Genomic DNA, 23,647 nt, shown 5'->3' with positions numbered 1-23,647 from the left:
GTTTGGCTGTTATATGTATCACTGCATGGAGCATAAATAAACCGGATCTTTTGTTTTTTGAACCTACACCGCTGTCTGCTGTGCCTGACTTTGTGTTGTGAACCCATCCAGGGGGTCACACACACCCGCTGCCGAGCTAACCCCTCACACAGTTTGCTGTCCTTCTTGGGCACCCCCTCTCTCTGGGCTCACGTAACTGCCTTCCTCAAGCTGGGTATCATCATCGGAGCCCTCAAAATGCTGGGCATCCTCCTGCAGCATATACCCAACACTGTGGTCAAACAGTTCGGGGGACTCCTCAGGACATAGTGGGTCTAGGTAAGGAGTGACTGCCATTGAGCCGAGGGAAGAGGCCGCTTTGGCAGCTGCTTTGGCAGACAAAGTACCCTGAGCCTGGGTGAGAGAGGATGAGGAGGATGCGGACGGCTTGGTCATCCACTCTACCAACTCTTCTGCATGTTGTGGCCCAACCCAGCCAGCGCCCAAAAAAAGGACAAGCGTGCCCCACGGCCAGGTGCTGAGGATGCACATTGTCCACGACCAGCACTGTTTTCTGTAGACACAGAGCCTGCTTGCCCTCTTTTATTGGTTTGCGAGCATCTTCCTCTCCTTGCTGGCCTTTCAGGCATACTGTACAATTAGATTAGCAAAACGCCTGAAGTTTACTAAAAACAGTACACCAGGAATGGCCTACAGTAAGGTATGGCCTTTGAACACGCACTCAGGCAATGGCATATGTATGTGTATATATGTGTGTGTATATATATATGTGTGTGTGTCTCTAGCCAAGCCTATACCTGACTAGGCCATTGCCTGAGTGCGTGTTCAAAGACACTTTCAGCCAGGCGACTCACTGAGCTGCCAAGCCTATACCTTACTGTAGGCCATTCGCCATTCCTGGTGTGTATATTTATACTGCAGTTGTCTCACTCACCTGCCTGAGATGAAGCTAAACTGTATAATATATATATATATATATATATATATATATATATATATATATATATATAAATTTACAAACCCGGGATGTGTGTATATATACACACAATTCACTACAGCTATCTAACTGTCTCGCCTGCCTGCCTAAAGTATATTAGCAACAGAACACCAGGGAGGAATTGCCTGCTGAAACTAAATGAAATGACAGTCTCTCTGTCTCTCTCTCTTTCACAAACGCCACCAACACACTACACACAGCCGACGTGCAGGCGGCCTTATATAGTGTGTGGCGTGTACTTAACACCATAATTGGCCACAGGCACCTTGCCTGTGGCCAATTATGGCTCTGTTTGCTTACAGAGCTGTGATTGGCCAAAGGATGCGGGTCATAATGCAGGCTTGACCAATCATCAGCCAGCAATGCACTACGATGATGCAGTGCATTATGGGCTGTGATGCAACGCTCAAATTTGGTGCGAACGGCCCATAATGTTCGATCTTCATCGAATTATCGAACAGGCGATGATGACTCGAACTCGAAGCTCATCCCTACCTGTAAGTATTATATAGGGTGTTATACCCCTATTTCTTTTTAGATTTTTCACACTTGTGACTATATTAGACCAACTAGAAATGCATGTTATATCATTAGAGATATCCTGCACGTGTAAACGCTTGCTCCTGATGAGTGACCTCAAGTGTGAAACTCGTGGCACTAACAGATGTCATTTTTAAATCGTATACTGTATTCTACCACGTCATTGTGGATTGTGTTCATGCGTTATGCATTTGATTATATTCCAATCATGTGCTATTAAACTTTGGGCTTTTCTATATATATCATGTGCTGACCTTTTTTTGGATTGTTTATGAATTATGTACTTATATCTGAAACAGTTTTTCTCTATACAGGTATTTAACGATAATGTGTAGTATATTAATTTTCAGTTGAATATTAATTATTATGAGACAAATGTCCTACTCTTTTACACATATTATTGATGTGTTAATTTTAACTCCACACAATGCTTGACCCTATGCGTACTTCATTTAAAGTCCTGCTTCCTTGTTCTCCTTTGTATATTTTAATATGGATGGAGGCTGATGACAATGTCATCTCCTCATATAAAGTCTCATAGACCCCTCTTTCAGAAATGTTACTGTATTATGTTGTAACAAGAATGTATTATTTTATATATGTACTGTATGATATATGGATGAATGTGTCTGATGTTTCAAATGTTATGATGCCATGCCTTGTATACAGGGCAGGACTTAGGGTGGTGGGGGCCCCTGGACTTGAGTCACTTTAGGGCCCTACCTTCTATACATTACCGTATTTATAGGCGTATAACACGCTCCCCAATTTAGGAAGGAAGTTTAAGGAAAAACATTTAAATGCCTATCAATGCAGCCTTATCAGTGTCCATGTGTAGCCTTGCCCATCCATCTGCACCCTTGGCCAGTGTCATTGCAGCCTTGTCATTGCGGTCTTGAAGTTTAAAAATGGCGCCGCTGAGATACAGGGTCCTGTCTATCTCGGCAGCTCTCGGATCCTCTCGCAGTCCCGAGCAGAGCCGAGAGTAGCCGAGTGTACTTGGCTCGGCTCACAGTATGCATCTCGGCGGGGCCCCCTATTGGGTGTGGCCCATGGGCTTGAGCCCAGCCAAGCCCAATGGTAAGTTCAGCCCTGCTTGTATGCTATTTATGGAATACATTTTATTTAATTGTATTTTTGTGTGTATTGTACTGAGATCTGGTATGTACAGCTAAACTATTAACTGGTCAGACAGTTTGTTCATTTTCACCTCCCCAGCTGCATGCTTCATATATAGTCCCAACCCTCTTTCTTCAGTGAACAGGATCTGGGGTGATGTGAGGTGTGATGGTGCATGAATTGGGTTGCGGTGTAAAAGTTCTGGAATTGGGGGCGATCTGAGATATAAAGGCGCAGGGGTTGGGGCTGATATAAGGTGTGAATGTGCCAGAATTGGGGTGTTCTGTGGTGAGATGGTGCAGGAATTGGGGTAACCTGTGATGTGAATGGGCAGGAACTGGGGCGATGTGCAGGGTTGATCTGATGTATGAAGGTATGGAATTGGGGCTGATTATTGGGGTGATCTGAGGTGAGAAGGTTCAGGAACTTGGGCTGATCTGAGCTGTGAAGGCAAAGAAAATGGGGTGGCACAAAGTCTATAGTGCAGGAATTTGGCTGATTTGACGTGTAAATGCGCAAAAATCAATATTAATTTCTTACTGTTTAAGTTATTTACAGCATTTTGTTTATAAAAATGTCCTTTTCGTGTGGGAAGTTTGCCTTTTTTATTTTTGACACATTATGTTCAAAAAGTTGCATACTCCTGTTATAGACTATATACAGTATGTCACTGTGTTTTTTTACTAGTCCGTACACATTATAGAAGCATCTGATAATAGCTTCTTGCATGAATATTCCAATCAAATTATGTTTTCTGTGGCCTTAAAGGCAAGAATAAGTTCAAGTTTTGTAACTTGTTACATCCGTATTTGGGGTGTAACAGATATGTTACTAATGAAGCACCTCCACTATGATGGTGGGCAGGGGTTCTTCGCCCACACACCAACGTCATTCATTCACGGGAATCTGTGAATGAGTAATTCAGAAGTCTCATCCGCCACTGCAGACGGACTTGTAATTTGAATGAACTGTGGGAGCACTGATCAGCACATCCATATTTTAAACACTGCCAATTTCCTTAGGAACCACTGTACAGGCAGAGAGCTCTAGTTGGTGTGTGCAGGAGCCTGACATTGCATCTACTGATTGCGGGTGCAATGCTCTGGCGACTTATATTAAAAAAATAAAATAAAACATTTTTTCTGCGAAAAGACGTGCATTTATTTATTTTTTCTGGAAAGGTGAACTTGGCCTTTAAGCTGGCCATGCATGGCTGTCGGCTCCACCCTACTTAAAATTTAAATTTAAGTGCCAGTTCACACTAGTTCGACATGTGCTCCTACTTCAGGTCGCATGACATGTCAAAATCAATGGTCCCCTATGAGAGCCGTCTTAACTGGTCCGACTTGTGTTGCTTGTCACAAGGGGCAGGGTCTCATGGTGATATCACTGGATAGCCACACCCTGTGGCTATATAAGAACTGGCAGACATCACAGATGACAGAATGGCAGGACCCAGCGTTGATGGAGGCCCGGTAGGTGGTGGATAAGAATGAAGGAAGAACACATCACTGGAAGGAGAAGGAGAAGACCAGAGGAAGAAGACACAGAGCTACAACGGGGGACATTGTTCACGTTCAATAAAGGATTTGTCAAAAACTGTATTTTTTTTATTTTTTTTGTGAATGGGTAGGGGTACATTGTAGCCCATACTCATTCATTCTGGGGGCCTCAATCACACTGGGGGCTTCCACATACCAATAAGTCCCCTGTTCGTTGACCCCTACAATCACCACCCATGGTTGTCGAGAAGAGGCCCTGTGGGGGGTACAGAGCCCCCCCTGCCCCAAAGCACCCACCCCCCTAGGCAGAGAGCATGTGGCTTGGTAAGGTCCAGGAGGGGGGTGCTTGCTTGTCTCCCCCCCCCCCTTCTTGACCTGCCGGGCTGCATGCGCGAATAAGGATCTTGTATGGATTTTCGGCATGGGTTTTGCCTCTAAATTCATACCAGATCGAAGGGTCTAGTATGGTCTTTGGGGGGAGGGGGGGGCCCACGTCATAATTTTTGTTAATATATATATTTATTTTCAATTTTGGCCTGGATTCCCCACTTAAGATTCATAGCAGACTCAAAGGGTCTGGTATGGTTGGATCCCGTTCATTGGTGTTGCATTGAAGTAGCAGGACAAAGTCTGATCGGAAGTCGTATGACTCATGTCGGATCAGTGTAAACATATATGTTTAAATGGAAAATTGTCAGCTGAACAGTGAATCCAATCAGATGCAGTCACAGTTTGGCTATTCACTATTTGCTATAATATATATATATATATATATATATATATATATATATATATATATATATATATATAATGTCACGATATCACGGGGGTGACTGGAGACCTTTTATTTTGCTTAACATAACATCTGTACCCCCCCACCCCAAAGCACCTTGCCCCCATGTTGATGGGGACAAGGGCCTCTTCCCCACAACCCTTCCCCAGTGGTTGTCGGGGTCTGCGGGGGGCTTATTTGAATCTAGAAGCGCACATTAACAAGAGGGGGGCCCCCAGATCCCATCCCCCCATGTGAATGAGTATAGGGTACATTGTACCCATTCACTAAAAAATAATAATAGTTTAGTGTTTAAAATACAGTAGACAGTTTTTGACAAATCTTTTATTAAAAATCATCTTCTCCCGCATTTTCATCATCCAGTCTGCTTTTTCTTCCGCTCTTCTGTCTTCTTTGTACGGTGTTCTTCCTCTGCCGCTGCCTATCCTCCTCCAATGCTGTGTCCCGCTGATCTGTCGGTATCGATGTCCTGCATTTCTTAAATACGATGGGGTCATGGCATGCGGATTATGTCATCCAAAAGCCACAGTCCCTTGTAATGTCACGGTTCCATCATGCCCCGGAAGGTGGCGTCATCTCCGGATGACGAAATCAGATTGCCACGCCCAATCGTTATTTAGGAAATGCAGGACGTCGACGCAGACAAATCAGCGGGACTCAGCATTGGAGGAGGGTCGGCTGTGGGAGCAGTGGCTGAGAAAGAACACCAGACAAAGAAGATGGAAGAAGAAGCATGGGGAGAAGAAGACCGGAGGATGAAGATGCAGGAGAAGATGGAGGAAGACCGGAGGAAGAAGTGAAGAAGAATATTTTTAATAAAAGACTTGTCAAAAACTACTGTATTTTTTAACATTACACTACTTTTTTTTTTATTAATGGGTAAGGGTACAATGTACCCCATACTCATTCACATGGGGGTGGGATCTGGGGGTCCCCTTGTTAAAGGGGGCTTCTAGATTCCAACACCTCCCCCCCCCCCCCGCCGGCAGATCCTAACAACCACCGGGCAAGGGTTGTCAGGAAGAGGCCCTTGTCCCCATCAACATGGGGGCAAGGAGCTTTGGGGTGGGGCACAGAGCTCCAAATTATTTTTTTCACATACCTTTGTACATTTTTGCACATTGTGTTTATTTGAGGTCATTTGTACCTCATTAATCAATTATCACCAGTTAGGGCAGATTTTTCCCTTTTAAACATTTTTTTTTTATTTTTTTTTTATTGGATTTTTTTATTTTAAAGTGATGTTTATTAGATTTCACAAGGTACAATAGTATAAAGAACAATTACATCCATTACCATTCTTGGATGTCATAACATATATTGTCAGTAGTAACAATAACAATATCAATAACCTCGGCACATAAGTGTATCGATATCAGAAAACAGGTATTAGCAGTGTGTAACCTGTGAGTGTGCCACTTAACATAATACAGTAGTAATATTGGGGTAAAGGGTAGGGTAGGGAAGGAAAGGAGGAGAAAAAGGAGGGAAGAAGGTGGGGGGTAGAGTTTTGAGAACAAAGCATGGAGTGAAGAACCAGCAATCACAGGTGTATTAGCAAGAATGATAATCATCAGGAATAAAATCAGGTTATCTGGGATGAGTCCTTTTAAACATTTTTAACAAGAGTAATAACAGTATAAATGTTTATTAAAATGAATGTGCATACATGTATAATATAGCATATTCACTCAGCCAATGTATTTGCGCATAAGAGAATAAATAAAGTTGATACAAACATACAATGCAGCATATACAAATGCTCCCATGTTGAGGGCACACGGCCTGGTATGGTTCAGGAGGGGGTGGGGGGGCGCTCGCTTGTCCCCTCCCTTTCCTGACCTGCCGGGCTGCGTACTCGGATAAGGGTCTGGTATGGATTTTGGGGGGACCCCCATGCCTTTTTTATTTTTTTTACATTGAGCGGGATGTGAGTAACTCAGTTAAAATAAATAATAAATAAACTGAGTTACTTAACGCAGTTACTTTAGAGGGTGACGAGTAATCTGTCCCTCATGGTCCCATTACTTGGGCGGTGTTACCGCAATTATATCCTGTCTAGACCTTTTGAAATGAACGGACTTGCCCAGACACGGAGTAAAGTGCGTCCATTTTGAACGTGACTCCAGGTAGATGGTACTAGCGAAGGAAGTGAATGTCGCCACCTCCATCGGTGAGATTGACACCTCACGAGCCCCGTTGCCTGGTATGGATTTAAAGGGGAACCCCTTCGCCGAAAAAACGGCATGGGGCCCCCCCAAAGTCCATAGCAGACCTTTATCTGAGCACACAGCCTGGCCGGTCAGGAAAGGGGGTGGGGACAAGCGAGCTCTCCCCCTCCTGAACCGTACCAGGCCACGTGCCCTCAACATGGGAGGGTGCTTTGAGGAAGCAGGGGCTCTGCGGCCCCCCCACCCCAAAGCACCTTGTCCCCCATGTTTGTGAGGACAAGGGCCTCTTCCCGACAACCCTGGCCTTTGGTTGTCGGGGTCTGCGGGCGGGAAGCTTATCAGAATCTGGGAGCCCCCTACCCTATGTGAATGAGTATGGGGTACAATGTACCCCTACCCATTCACCTGGGGAAAAAAGTAGTTCTATCTTCTTCTTTCTTCTTCCTCCACCCGGTGACCCCGCCCCTTATGCCTCTATAAGTCGACGCACAACTCGTTCGCACCCCCTTTCCTGACCACCTGGGCTGCGTGCTCGGATAAGGGTCTGCTATGGACTTTGGGGGGACCCCCACGCCGTTTTTTTTAGAGGTAGGGGTTCCCCTTTAAATCCATACCAGGCAATGGGGCTCACGAGGTTTCAATCTCGCCGATGGAGGCGGCGACATTCACTTCCTTTGCTAGTCCCGTCTACAGTTACTTTGCTGAGTAACTAATTACTTTTCCAATGTAGTAACTGAGTTACTAACGCAATTACTTCTGGGAGAAGTAATTCATAACTTAACTAATTGCTTTTTTAAAGTAAGATGACCAACACTGGCAACCAGCTATATACAGTGTAAAAAAAAAAAAAAGAAATAATTAAAAAAAACGCTAAATCGCGGTACTTGCGTTTTGGATGCGGGTCCATTGAATTCTATTACATACAAAACACTGCATTTTGCGGGAAAAAGTCCCCAACCCTTTCCAAAAATGCAGAGGCCCTAAAATGCATTGATGTGAACATGTTCTATAGGAACCCATGTTAAAAAATTTCCCTGCATTTCTGAAAAAAGCATCAAAAAACGCATTAGTGTGAATCGAGCCTTAATACTTAATCAGTGTTCATGCTCTCAAAAGTGTGATTGGGCATCTCTGTACACTGATGAAAAAATTGGCTACTGGACAAGACTTTTGAACCTTGGTGACATTTGATTTTGTATCAAGTATATGTAAAAGTGCTGCTTTTCCTATTAGACAGAAAATAGAAAGTACGTGTTACGTGCTTCTTTGATAATAATAGTGTCTTCTCTTTTGCCTTGTCTAGATTCAAATGGAAGCCCTAAGGATCGTGAATTGGTTCAAATGTTTCTTATGATGCATCCCTGGTATATCCCATCTGGAGACCTAGCTAAGAAACTCTTTACTCTATATCCTTTTATGCATTCTTCAAAATGTTCCTTTATTGCACTGTATATTTTAAAGTGTATGTCAAGGCAAATTATAAAAACATTCTGTATTTTGTACATCTCTGCAATACATGCACATTTCTCAGTGTTTATCCTTTTAAACATGCTGCAAGAAAAATAACTGTTGATGTGCCAGAAATATAGTGTATAGCGAATTTCCTCTTTGACATGACAATACAGTATATTTGTGGCTCTGTATGCCAATGCTATCAGCCCTGTCTATTTAATTTCTGATGGATTACAAAAAACATAGATCACTCCTAATTGAGTTCAAGTAGAGAGCAAAGGGAGAGTTCAGCTCTCAAGATTTCTGGCAAAAAATACAAGGTATGTTATGCACTTAAACAGATACAAACATCCCAACTTTTGAAGTTGACAATGAAGGACATTTAGCCCTTGTTCACAGTTGGTGTGTTTTGACAAATGCGATTTGACATGTCAAATTGGCGGCAATGGCACTGCCCTAATCGGTGTGACACTGCATTTGCGGTGCACCAATTTCAAAAAGTAGTTTATGTACTACTTTTTATGATTTCCATTGACATATGTGCAGAAACCCACAGATATCTGTGAAACCGCTGCCAAAATCAGTACTAACATAGGGAGCTGAACTTGCACGACTTAATTCCCACAGATTAGTGTGAACCTGGGCTTAGGGGGGAAATTGACCTGTGGTGAGTGCAGTGTGCCACAGCAAATTGTGGGTGTGGTTAAATTGTCCCCTTCCAGCCATCATAATCTGGCATCTCCTGTGTGACTCTACCACTACTTTAGCTACAGAGGCAGCACCTGGGGGTGTAAATATACTGGGTCCAAAATGCTTTGCTTCACAGCTTCACCTTCTGCTGAATGTGACCCATTCAAGTAAATAGCACTGCTCTGCAAGTGCCCCAAACCTGTGTGCAACACACACAGTTGAAGCACTCTAGTGAGGGGCTGAAGTGGTTAAAGCAGGTGGTGAAGAGGCACTACAACACCTCTTTATTGCCTATCAATTATTCTCTAAAAAGAAATACAAAATGTTGCTCACTCTTCAGAGACCAAAGTGTGCATAAACCTATAATTATACCTATAACCTAATAATTATATCAATTATCATTATTTTTTTTTCCATATTTAACAGCAGTAATGCTGGGCTTTGAAATACCAGATGTCTAAACCGTCTCATTTTTGAGACAGAGAAAGGGACTGGGGACAAATTCCTTAGTCCCTGTGACGGAACCGATCCCAAACTCTGATTGAGTGCTTCCGTGAGTATACCGCTTCCTAAGTCTGAATATAGATATCAGATATTCCAACCGCTCACAAGCACAAAACAAGACGACACTTGCTTAGCTGCTCAACATGGACTCATTTATTAGAACCAAAATGACAAGTATTTATAATACAGTAGAAGACTAAAACCTAACCTAATTAGCATGAGCTAATTATCTAATCATTGAGAGATAAGATTTTTCAGGGTAAGACTTTGTCTCCTAGCTCACTGATTGACTATTCAAGACACATTACCATAAATATAAACACAGGGTTAATTAGCACAAACAAAAATGTGTGAATACTCCTACAAGCCAGACTAGACTCATTTACACGACAGACAGGTGGCTGGAGTTGATGACATTAGCATCTAACAGTTTGTGTCCCAACAGTGTGATTCAGTCTATTGCTAATATGGCAAATACAAATCCAGAGTTTGTGTGTCTTGGGGGGGGACATGGGGGGGGGGGGGGGACATGGATCTGAATCCAAGTAACACCACCTCAGGGGTCCCCAGGCATACAGCTCACAAAGAGCACCGTTCCCCCAAATGCGAGGGCCCATAATTGCAAGGCAAGAGGCTCGCATTCTGTCCCGGCTAGGTCTGTCACAGTCCCTTTTTCTGCAGCTTCAGGTGCACTGAACAGTTAATGAACAGAAGGCTCTGTGCAGAGGCTTTTGTTCATTCACAAACTGATGCATAGTAAACAGTTATGAATGAACACAGGAGTGATCGGTACCAATCACTCGATTCATTTAGAAAAGGAAGGGGCTGGCAAATATGACATATTTACTGGCCCCTCTGCTCTTCATCCTGAACCGTGTCTTACTGTGTCCCACAGCAGCTGCAGCTGGCAGGGGGGAGAGGAGAGCCACCAATACTGCAATAGGGGGCACACAGGGGGATTGGAGCAGAGGGGTGAGACACAAAGGGGGGGGGGTGCTGGTTGCCTGCAACAGTAGATTCCCTGTGCCGCGCAGTCAGTGGAAGGGAGAAGAGGTGAGCCAGCTGCACTGCAGCAGGGTCAGATCCTGATCAGAGCAGAGGGGTTAGTGGAGCCCACTGCCAGAACTCCTGGGCTGCTGGAGTTATCCTGGATCTGAGGGATGCCAGGTTTTCAATGAAATTCTGGGATGGTTGGGTGATAGTGGATATGACCTCAGGGGGGCATGATATCTATATGAATACCTATTTGAGCATATGAATGCTGCTGATCCGCTGCTATTTACATATGAATCCTGCCGCTATGTACATATCAATGCCGATATTTTCATGTAAACACAGGATCTGCAGGTGAGTCATCTGTACACAAAAATAGGGCGGAGCTGAGCATTAGTAACATTGAGATATCAGGACAAAGCACAGGACTAAAATGTCAAGGGACAAGGAAATTTAAACAGGTACTATTGGCAAGTATGAGGCAGCACCTTTGGCCCTCACAACAATGACAGAGCCCAGGGCAACACCTCCCCCCCCCCCCCCCCATTTTGCCCTGCCTTAAAGATGGCCCTGTCAAAATGCCCAGTATTGAGGTGGTTAAGAGTAACAGAATGCAACATTTTACAGTGTTGCAAGCCATTGTTACATATTTTCCTTTTCCAGTTACATTGTTAGGTTGAAAAAAGACACAAGCTTATTTCAACCAATAAAAAAAAAAAATCACCATATAACCCCATATACAGAATCCTATACCAATCTCCTCTTCTCAAGAGAGATTAAATTCAGTTCCTCTAATCTTTTCTCATAGCTGAGCTCTTCCATGCCTCTTATCAGTTTGGTTGCCCTTCCTTGCACTTTCTCCAGTTCCCCCATGTCCTTTTTGAGAACTGGTGCCCAAAACTGAACTGCATATTCCAGATGAGGTTTTACTAATTTGTACAGAGGCAAAATTCTCTCTCTATTAATACAAGAAAGGACGTTGCTCGCCTTAGAAACTGCAGCTTGGCATTGCATGCTATTATTAGCCGCTTGCCGATTTATGTTGGTAGAATGATACTGGTAGGTGAAAGGGCGTACAAGTATGTCCCCTTTTAAGAAGCGGTGTCACACGCGCGCCGCAGTCTCAGTGACCGTAGGTCCCGCAGACTCGATGTCCGCAGGATGCCCGCGATCATGTCATGGAGAGAAAGAACGGGAAGATGCTTTTGTAAACAAAGCATTTCCCCGTTCTGCCTAGTGACAGTACAGAGCTCACTGCTCTCTGTCATTGAGAGCATAAAACTATCACCTATTTTGTAGACGCTATACATTTTGCGCAAACCAATCAATATACGCTTATTGCAATTTTTCTTACCAAAAATATGTAGAAGAATACATATCGGCCTAACTTGAGGAAAAAAATAGTTTTTTTATATATTTTTGACGGATATTTATTATAGTAAAAAATTGAATTTTTTCCAAATTGTTGCTCTTTTTTGTTTATAGAGTAAAAAATAAAAACCGCAGAGATGATCAAATACCACCAAAAGAAAGCTCTATTTGTGGGGAAATTTTTTTTTGTTTGGGTACAACATCATAGGACCGCACAATTGTCAGTTAAAGTGACGCAGTGCCGAATCACAAAGTGCTCTGGTAAGGAAGGGGGTAAAATCCTCTGGGGCTGAAGAGGTTAAGTTTATGGTCTCTCCACTATGGATTCCTCTAGTTGTACTCCCCCTAGTGTCTATGATGCATGCATAATTCTTAGCCCCCTAGTCTGTATGATGCATGCATATTCTTAGCCCCCAATAGGAATGAGCCCAACACCCCCCCAGTTCAGTTCGCACTAGAACCTGCGAAGGGACCGAAAATTTGTGCAAACGTAGAACCCCATTAAAGTCTATGGGACTCAAACGTTCAACATCAAAAGTGCTAATTTTAAAGGCTAATATGCAAGTTATTGTCCTAAAAAGGATTTGGGGACCTGGGTCCTACCCCAGGGGACATGTATCAATGCAAAAAAAAGTTTTAAAAACTGCAGTTTTTTTCAGGAGTACGGATTTTAATGATGCTTAAAGTGAAAAAAAAGGTGAAATATTAGTTTAAATATCATATACAGGGGGTGTCTATAGTATGCCTGTAAAGCGGCACGTGTTTCCCGTGCTTAGAACAGTCCCTGCACAAAATTACATTTTTAAAGAAATAAAAGTAATTTAAAACTGCTTGCAACTTTAATGTAATATCTGATCCCCGCAATATGGATGAAAATCAGTGAGACAAACGGCATGGGTACCCCACCCCCAGTCCATTACCAGGCCCTTTGGGTCTTGTATAGATATTAAGGGGAACCCCACATCCAAATTAAAAAAAGGAAAGGCATGGGGACCCCAGGCCCTATATACTCTGAACAGCAGTATACAGTCGGTGCAAACAAGGCAGGGACTGTAGGTTTGTTGTTAAGTAGAATCTGTTTGTAATTTTGAACTGGTACATTTTTAAAGCTCCAAGTCATAAAATCTATTTTTAAGCTTGGAAAACATAGGGAGGGGTTATCACCCCTGTAACTTTTTATTTATTTATTTATTTTTTTTGCTGTCTGACAGTTACTCTTGGTGGGTGCTGCAACGAGCCCTGCTGTGAAATATTATATCAAGAATTGTAATAACATGCACCTGTTGAACAGGGGCTGAAAAATTGGGCCTTAGCCACTGGTGGCGGCGCCCAGAACCAAAAATGTTCTTACAAGCTATCAGCATGATCATTGAGGAGGAAGAGGATAGTCACTCAGCATCCACATAGGCTGGTGCCACGACACTGCAACCCCTCACAGATACTGTAGTTTGAGTGCAGGAATGAGCCCTGCTGCAAAGTATTGCCGTAAAAATTGTAATAACATGCCCCTGTTAAACAGAGGCTGAAAAATTGGGCCTTAGCCACTGGTTGCGGCACCCAGAACCAAAAATGTTCTTCCAAGCTATCAGCAGGATCATTGAGGAGGAAGAGGATAGTCAGTCAGCATAACAGGATAGTCGCTCAGCATCAGCATAGGCAGTCTTGAAGGGATCTGACATTTCAAAAAAAAAATTCGGTTACATCAGCATCAGGTGCTTGGTAGCAGGTGGTGATCCAAGACTGATTCATTTTTATGAAGGTCAGTCGATCAACAGTAAGTGGACAGGTGCACCCTGTGATCGGTTACAAAGCCGCCAGCAGCACTGGATGCAGCACAGGCCAGTAGCTCAGCTGCATACTGTGCAAGCTCTGGCCAGTGATTCAGCCTCAAGACCCAGTAACCCATAAGATTTTTCGTGGGAAAAGGTGTCCAAGTCTGAACCATGTAAATCAGATGCTGGCAATGGTTGCTGGAACTGACCATATCTTGGGGCTGCAGACTAAAAAAATTGTCTGAACGCATCAGTCAGGCGGCCAACTTCTCCACTGTGCTAAGGACACTAAAACAAAATGCAGCAGCTCCCTGCCTGTATTTGTATGAGAACGCTGGCAGTTGTATTCAGGTAAAGCTTTAGGTGCACATTGTGCAAAGGACACAGTACACTGAGGCCGCGTACACACGCGGGGACTGTTCGCCCAACTTTGTCCGCTGAACAGTGTTTCGGCAAACAGTCCGCTCGTGTGTGGGCTTTCAGCGGACAGTTTCAGCGAACAGTCCGCTGAACAAGGTTTTTCGGAAATTCCGAAAAACTGTCCGCTGAAACAAAGTTTCAGCGAACAATCCCCTCGTGTGTAGGCTTGTTCGTCAAACTAAGTTCCGCGCATGCTCAGAAAGGATTTACACGCCGAAAGTTATAATGCAGTGTATAGGACGTCGTATTTTTCGTCCCGTCGTACGTGCCGTTCACGTCATCGCGCACGGTTTCAGCAAACTGTTCGTCCGTCGTGTGTGGCCATGTCCGTCCATGCTAATTTTGAGCGGACTGTTTGCTGAAACTGTTTGACGGACAAAGTTGGGCGAACAGTCCCCGCGTGTGTACGCGGCCTAAGTGAAAATAGTGCAGCTCCCTGCCTGTCAGTAAATTCTGAAGAGAATAACAGGAACGGATCTAGCTAAACTGAATACAGTGTATGTGTGTGTGTATGTATGTATATATGTATATATATATATATATATATATATATATATATATATATATATATATATATATATATATATATATAAAATGAAGGCCAGTATGGTGGCCTGAATTTATGGGAGGAGCCCGGTGGGTATTTAACCAGCCCACTCGCCTGTGGTCTTTGTCTGTTTCCTGTGCGCAATACTACGTCACTAGGCCGACTGCTCGAGTTTTGTTGCCATTCGGATAACTTCTCTCTACTAGAAGTCTTGTGGTTTTCGTTCCCGTTCGTGTTTTTTGTACAACGTCTCTGGCTCGACTGCCGCAGGTAAGGGTCTCGATTGACCTTCCTTTACTAAAAACATTTCTATTTGAGTGCAGTTAAAACCCTAAACTCTCGAGTCATTCGTTGTGAAACCGGGTCGTTAGTCACTCAAACGCACTATTATAGCAGCCCCCTTCATTTCACGGGCCTCATTTCAGTAGAAATTGCTTGAACTAAAAATGTTGCACTATTTTCGTAGCTTGTTATATTGTCTGCCTCATCACCGTGTTCCACAGACAAATCGTTGCCAGTCGCATCACACGGCACAACGATTCGTGCCTCTGCCACGGCTGGCTCACTTGGATCATTTCATCATTTCACTCATTTCTGTCACACACTGCGCTCGAATCCAGTCGCATCCGCAAAATGCGCCGATTCGTCCCGGTGTGCCCCAAGTTGCTCGGCCTCATTTCGGTACATGCTCCAGAGCCCACTCGTTGTTAGTCGTAGCCTTTGGCTTATCGATCCAGGTCTCTGTCATGGGAATCATTTCACTGTCGCCTATTACGTCCTAAATCGAAACCAGTCGCATTCTCAACGCACAGGTTCGATCGACGTGTCCCAGTTGCTTTGGCCTCATTTCTGTACATGCTCTAGAGCCCGCTCGTTGATGGTCGCAGGTCTGTGTCCTCTCCGATTCGCATCTCTATCATGGGAATCGTTTCATTATCACGTAGTGCGCTCAGTTCGAATCCGGTCGCATCTCTGTGCGTCGATTCGTCTGGATGCCCCCCAGGTATTTTTTTCAGCCTCATTTCAGTGCATGCTCCAGAGACCAGTTCGGTTTCCAGTCTCAGTTCGCGGCCGGCTGATCTAGGCCTCTGTCATGACATAAGTTGTTCGTTTCATTTCACTGTCACGCTCCGCGCTCTGGTTCGACTCCGGTCGCACCTAAACACGCACCGATTTGTTCCGGTCCGCCCCAGGTTTATTTCCCACATTTCAGTACATGCTCCAGAGTCCGGTTTGTTGTCAGTCGCACTGGAGACGCGACCATTTCGTGCCTCTGTCATGGCAATCGTACTTCATTTCACTGTCACTTACCGCGCTCCGATTCGAATCCAGTAGCATCCGTGATGCATCAATTCGGTTCGGTGTGCCCCAGATGGATCGGCCACATTTCACTTTTTCCACAGGTTGCCTTATTTTACGGTCACAGTTACAGCACTTATTCATGCTCCCGCACTTGACACGGATCATCCCACACTTCGTCCTTTACGCAAATGATACGTCGGATTAGGACAGCAGAATACAAAATAAAAATAAAAAATTAAAATGATGATGATGATAAAGAGAAAATTATGGCGAAAACTGTCTACTCACCGGTGCACCTCGGTCATATTGGCCAGCCGTTTACGTCACTCTTCAGCTTACTTGTTAGGCTCCTCACCAGTTGTCATCTGTTGTTTCTCTCTCCAGGTCAGTCAAGTTCAGTAGGTCCACCCTGCACCAGCTTGGACGTTATCTTTCCCAGGTAAAAAAAAAAAAAAAAGAGAGGGGAAGGCGCAGGCAAAATGCGACAGCAACCATGCTGGCATACACATATATATATATATATATATATAAAGGCACGTGACGATATATATATATATATATATATATATATATATATATATATATATATATATATGTATACACGTTCGCTCCCGCCTTAGTACTCAGCAACAGGCAGGTTCGCTTGGTAAAATAGAGAAACAGTCTTGACTTACAGTGATGTGAAAAAGTGTTTGCCCCCTTCCTCATTTCCTGTTCCTTTGCATGTTTGTCGCACTTAAGTGTTTCGGAACATCAAACCAATTTAAACAATAGTCAAGGACAACACAAGTAAACACAAAATGCAATTTGTGAATGAAGGTGTTTATTATTAAAGGTGAAAAAAAATCCAAACCATCATGGCCCTGTGTGAAAAAGTGATTGCCCCCTAAACCTAATAACTGGTTGGGCCACCCTTAGCAGCAACAACTGCAACCAAGCGTTTGCGATAACGTGCAATGAGGCTTTTACAGCGTCCTGGAGGAATTTTGGGCCACTCATCTTTGCAGAATTGTCCTAATTCAGTTACATTAGAGGGTTTTCGAGCATGAACGGCCTTTTTAAGGTCATACCACAACATCTCAATAGGATTCAGGTCAGGACTTTGGCTAGGCCACTCCAAAGTCTTCATTATGTTTTTCTTCAGCCATTCGGTGGTGGACTTGCTGGTGTGTTTAGGATCATTGTCCTGCTGCAGAACCCAAGTTCGTTTCAGCTTGAGTACACGAACAGATGGTCGGACATTCTCCTTCAGGATCTCTTGGTAGACAGCAGAATTCATAGTTCCTTTAATCACGGCAAGTCTTCCAGGTCCTGAAGCAGCAAAACAGCCCCAGACCATCACACTACCACCACCATATTTTACTGTTGGTATAATGTTCTTTTTATGAAATGCAGTGTTCCTTCTACGCCAGATATACTTGGACACACACCTTCCAAAGAGTTCCACTTTTGTCTCATCGGTCCACAGAATGTTGTCCCAAAAGTCTTGGGGATCATCAAGATGTGTTGTGGAGAAATTGAGACGAGCTTTGATGTTCTTTTTGCTCAGCAGTGGTTTTCTCCTTGGAACTCTGCCATGCAGGCCATTTTTGCCCAGTCTTTTCCTGATGGTGGAGGCATGAACGCTGACCTTAACTGAGGCAAGTGAGGCCTGCAGTTCCTTGGACGTTGTTGTGGGGTCTTTTGTGACCTCTTGGATTAGTCGTCGCTGCGCTCTTGGGGTAATTTTGGGCGGCCGGCCACTCCTGGGAAGGTTCACCACTGTTCCATGTCTTCACCATTTGTGGATAATGGCTCTCACTGTGGTTCGCTGGATTCCCAAAGCTTTGGAAATGGCTTTATAACCCTTTCCAGACTGATAGATCTCAATTACTTTCTTTCTCAATTGTTCCTGAATTTCTTTGGGTCTCGGCATGATGTGTAGCTTTTAAGGATCTTCTGGTGGACCTTACTGTGTCAAGCAGCTCCTATTTAAGTGATGCCTTGATTGTGAACAGGTGTGGCAATAATCAGGCCTGGGTGTGGCTAGAGAAATTGAACTCAGGTGTGGACAACCACAGTTATAGTATGTTTTAACAAGGGGGGCAATCACTTTTTCACACAGGGCCATGATGGTTTGGATTTTTTTTCACCTTTAATAATAAACACCTTCATTTACAAATTGCATTTTGTGTTTACTTGTGTTGTCCTTGACTATTGTTTAAATTGGTTTGATGTTCCGAAACACTTAAGTGTGACAAACATGCAAAGGAACAGGAAATGAGGAAGGGGGCAAACACTTTTTCACACCACTGTATGTCACCCTCTATAGGTTCCGGTCGTCCATCTTTCGACCCCAAAGAGATAGGACATCACTCCTAGGGCACGATTCACCTGGAGCCATGTCCCGAGTCGGCAGCGAAGATCTTACCGCCCCCTTGTCTCCTCGCCCGCCTTCAGTGAGCGACAGCGTACAGTCCTTCAGGGGTTGGACTATCCCCAGGCTGACAGCAGAGCTGAGACGCAGGGGCATTCCCTTCCTCGCTATGGCTAGGAAGGCAGAGCTTTTCAGGCTCCTCTCTACCTCGCCAGCTACGGCCGGGCCCAGTACCCCGCCTCAGGCTTCTCTCCAGTCCATCTCAGCGGCTATAGCTCAACTACATTCAATGGTGTCGTCCTTAACCAACACGGTCACGGACGTCCAGGCCAGAGTGACGCTCCTAGAGGCTCACCCAGCCACAACCACCCCTGTTCCAGTTTCAGTCCCGTCACCACTGCCGACAGGTAACGCAGGGACATGTCCCGTTGTCTGCCCAGCAAATCTGGTGCCGGCCGGCATAAGGAAGGACATCTTGGATGGCAAGGATGTCAACCTTGCCTCCCTGCTTATTTCGGTCCACGACCTCGCAGAAAACAAGGCCTACACCTGGGGAGATGTCTCCGTAGTCCTCTAGGCCAAGGATCCCAGGCTGAACCACAAACTTTCCATCCCAGAGTTTGCTCTAGCCTTTGGGATGCTAAGAGACGTCATTTGCTCAGCATCCCCCGCCAGAAGGGAAGAGCTGGACTTGTACCTCCACACAGTGGTGGACCTAGGGTACAAATACGGAGGCTTCTTCTTTTATGATTACCATCGTTCCTTTTCCGCCAAAGCAGCCGCTAAGCTGGCACAGTTCCAGTCACCCACAGACTGGAGCCTCATGGACACCGAATTGTTCTACCGGCATTTTGCCGGCCTTCGTTCACCCCTGTGTGCCATCTGCCAGTCCTCCACCCACACCGCCTCCTGGTGCGCCAACATGATGGTTAGCCGCCCAGTAGAGTTCCCCTCCACCTCCGGTACAGCCCAAGGCCCGTCAGGCCCTGCGCCAAAGACTCAAGTTGACAAGTTTGGACGTTCGGTTCGAACCATAGGGGGAGCGGCCATTTGCAATAATTACAACTATGGCTCATGTAACTTTAGCCAGTGCCGCCTACTGCACGTCTGTGTCATATGCCACAGAGCGCACCCCAGGAATCTGTGTGAGGTTAAAGCTCACAAGGGCTCATGACTGAGCCGCATAGATGTCCTATGGTTGGGCTTCTACCTCACCATGCACCCCACTCCTTCACTAGCCACCTTCCTCATCTGTGGCTTCACAACAGGCTTTCATACCGGCCTCATCTCCCTGCCCCACACAACCCACGAGTGCAGAAACCTCCGCTCAGCAGCCTCCGACGAGCAGGCTATTGACCAATTGCTGCAAACCAAGGTGGAACGAGGTTTCGTCATAGGTCCCTTCACACAGCCCCCCTTCAATACGTGGAGAGTTAGCCCTATTGGGCTTGTCAAGGGCAAATTTTCGAATAAAAAAACGTTTGATGTACGACCTGTCTGCGCCTCATTCTTCCCACATTCCCAGCCTAAATTCCCTGATTCCTTCCGAAGAATTTTTTATTAAAATACGCCTCTGTGGACATGGCGATTCAGGCCATCCTTAAAGTAGGCACAGTCCAAAGCCGACATATCCGATGCCTTTAAGCTGTTGCCTATCCACTAGGGATGAGCTTCGAGTTCGAGTCGAACTCATGTTCTACTCGAACATTGCCTGTTTGCCTGTTCAGCGAACAGTGAACAATTTGGGCTGTTCGCAGCAAATTCGAAAAGCCGGAACACCCTATACAAGTCTATGGGAGAAATCTAAAGTGCTCATTTTAAAGGGTAATATGCAGGTTACTGTCCTAAAAAGTGTTTGGGGACCTGGGTCCTGCCCCAGGGGACATGGGATCAATGCAAAAAAAAGTTTTAAAAACGGCCGTTTTTTCAGGAGCAGTGATTTTAATAATGATTAAAGTGAAACAATAAAAGTGTAATATTCCTTTAAATTTCGTAGCTGGGGGGTATCTATAGTATGCCTGTGAAGGGGCGCATGTTTCTGGTGCTTAGAACTGTCCCTGCACAAAGTGTCATTTGTGCAGGAAAAAAAGTCTTTTAAAATCACTTGCGGCTAAATTGTCGGGTCTCTGTAATACAGAGAACACTGAATGAGTGTTCTCTGCATTAGCCGACAATTCATTCATTCATTGATTAAAAAAAAAAAAAAAAAAAAAGCGTGGGGGTTCCCCTAAATTCAATTACCAGGCCCTTCAGATCTGACATGGATATTAAGGGGAACCCCGTGTCAAATTTAAAGAAAAAATTGATGTGGGGGTCCCCCCAAATATCCATACCAGACCCTTCAGGTCTGATATGGATATTAAGGGGAACCCCGCATCAAATTTTTTAAAAAAATCGACGTGAGGGTCCCACTAAAAATCCATATCAGACCCTTTATCCGAGCACGCAAGCTGGCAGGCCGCAGGAAAAGAGGGGGGGACGAGAGAGCGCCCCCCCCTCCCTCCTGAACCGTACCAGGCCACATACCCTCAACATTGGGAGGATGCTTTGGGGCTCTGTGACCCCTCAAAGCACCTTGTCCCCATGTTGATAAGGACAAGGGCCTCATCCTCACAACCCTGGCCGTTGGTTGTGAGGGTCTGCGGGCGGGGGGCTTATCAGAATCTGGAAGCCCCCTTTAACAAGGGGACCCCCAGATCCCGGCCCCCCCCCCTGTTTGAAATGGTAAGGGGGTACAAAAGTACCCCTACCATTTCACAAAGAAAGTGTCAAAATGGTTAAATAAGACAAACACACTTTTTTGAAAAATTCCTTTATTAAAAATGAAAAAAATAAAAAAAAGATTCCAGCGGTGCTAATCCACTCTTGCTATCCAGCGACGGATCTCCGGGGTCCAGCGATGGATGATCATATCCAGCGACGGGGGATCTCTCAGTCCAGCGCTGTCCATACATCCTTCTTCTGTCTCCACTCCGGAGACACTGCAGAGAGCCCAGCGCTGACGTTTCTTATATTAGGAGGGCGGGGCCACCCGTCACCTGACCCCGCCCCCTCTGACGCTGGTGAAGGGAGCCAGGGGTTCCCCAGTGACGTGTGGGTGACCCCGCCCCCTCTGATGTAACGGAAACCTGCGTTACATCAGAGGGGGCGGAGTCACCCACACGTCACTGGGGAACCCCTGGCTTCCCTCTCCAGCGTCAGAGGGGCGGGGTCAGGTGACGGGTGGCCCCGCCCTCCTAATATAAGAAACATCAGCGCTGGGCTCTCTGCAGTGTCTCCGGAGTGGAGACAGAAGAAGGATGTATGGACAGCGCTGGACTGAGAGATCCCCCGTCGCTGGATATGATCATCCATCGCTGGACCCCGGAGATCCGTCGCTGGATAGCAAGAGTGGATTAGCACCGCTGGAATCTTTTTTTTATTTTTTTCATTTTTAATAAAGGAATTTTTCAAAAGTGTGTTTGTCTTATTTAACCATTTTGACACTTTCTTTGTGAAATGGTAGGGGTACTTTGTACCCCCTTACCATTTCAAACAGGGGGGGGGGGCGGGATCTGGGGGTCCCCTTGTTAAAGGGGTCTTCCAGATTCTGATAAGCCCCCCGCCCGCAGACCCTCACAACCAACGGCCAGGGTTGTGAGGATGAGGCCCTTGTCCTTATCAACATGGGGACAAGGTGCTTTGAGGGGTCACAGACCCCCAAAGCATCCTCCCAATTTTGAGGGTATGTGGCCTGGTACGGTTCAGGAGGGAGGGGGGGCGCTCTCTCGTCCCCCCTCTTTTCCTGCGGCCTGCCAGCTTGCGTGCTCGGATAAAGGGTCTGATATGGATTTTTAGGGGGACCCCCACGTCAATTTTTTTTTAAATTTGATGCGGGGTTCCCCTTAATATCCATATCAGACCTGAAGGGTCTGGTATGGATATTTGGGGGGACCCCCACGTCAATTTTTTTTTTAATTTGACACGGGGTTCCCCTTAATATCCATGTCAGACCTAAAGGGCCTGGTAATTGAATTTAGGGGAACCCCCACGCTTTTTTTTTTTTTTTAATCAATGAATGAATGAATTGTCGGCTAATACAGAGAACACTCATTGAGTGTTCTCTGTATTACGGAGACCCGGCAATTTAGCCGCAAGTGATTTTAAAAGACTTTTTTTCCTGCACAAATGACACTTTGTGCAGGGACAGTTCTAAGCACCAGAAACATGCGCCCCTTCACAGGCATACTATAGATACCCCCCAGCTACGAAATTTAAAGGAATATTACACTTTTATTGTTTCACTTTAATCATTATTAAAATCACTGCTCCTGAAAAAACGGCCGTTTTTAAAACTTTTTTTTGCATTGATCCATGTCCCCTGGGGCAGGACCCAGGTCCCCAAACACTTTTTAGGACAGTAACCTGCATATTACCCTTTAAAATGAGCACTTTAGATTGTTAACGTTCGAGTCCCATAGACTTTAATAGGGTTCTAAAGTTTACACGAAGTTTAGGTCTGTTCGCAGGTTCTGGTGCGAACCGAACAGGGGGGTGTTCGGGCTCATCCCTACTATCCACCCATCCCTCTGGTGCTGGCACGGCATTAAATGGAGAGACCAATATTATTTCACCACTAAATTAACATTTGGCTCCAAAAGCAGCCCCTGGCTGTTCGACACATTCGCACAGTCTCTTGCTTGGATCCTCCTGCACAAGGCTTGTTGTCAGCAAGTTATCCATTACCTGGATGACTTCCTATTGATTGAACAGCCGGGCATACTTCCAAGGGACCTCGACAAATTAAGGACCGTCTTTGGGAACCTCAACGTCCCCATCGCCGAACATAAGGTTGACGGGCCCGCACAATTTATCACCTTCCTCTGAGTCAATCTCGACACCAGCTCCATGCAGGCCAGCCTGCCCCTCGACAAACTGACCCGCATCAGGGCAGTTCTCCACGAATTCACCCGCACCAGGGGATGTACAAGGAGGCAGCTACAGTCGCTATTGGGCATGCTTAACTTTGCCATGCGAATAATTCCACAAGGTCGCTCCTTTATTTCGCGCCTGTTGGTCTACCTTTCTCAGGCACAAGACCCGGATCAAATCCTCAGCCTGGATACCTCAGCCATAGCA

At 45.3% G+C, this 23,647-nt stretch overlaps 1 protein-coding gene across 1 annotated transcript in view; it reads left to right on the top strand.

Annotated features, from left to right (window-relative positions):
• Nucleotides 1-23,647, top strand: part of RASGRP2 (RAS guanyl releasing protein 2) — a 1,719,722-nt gene that overhangs the window by 272,503 nt on the left and 1,423,572 nt on the right. Inside the window, exon 3 of the mRNA XM_077457736.1 lies at nt 8,426-8,528. Within this exon, the coding sequence (XP_077313862.1) occupies nt 8,426-8,528 (103 nt within the window). The remainder of the gene's footprint in view (nt 1-8,425; nt 8,529-23,647) is intronic.

The sequence above is a fragment of the Lithobates pipiens genome, unplaced genomic scaffold (genome assembly GCF_037356315.1).
Source record: "Lithobates pipiens isolate NorthernLeopardFrog02 unplaced genomic scaffold, aLitPip1_a1.2 Scaffold_10, whole genome shotgun sequence".
Taxonomy (NCBI): Eukaryota; Metazoa; Chordata; class Amphibia; order Anura; family Ranidae; genus Lithobates; species Lithobates pipiens.
The sequence above is the reverse complement of the archived record's forward strand: the minus strand, read 5'-3'. Positions and strand labels throughout refer to the sequence as shown.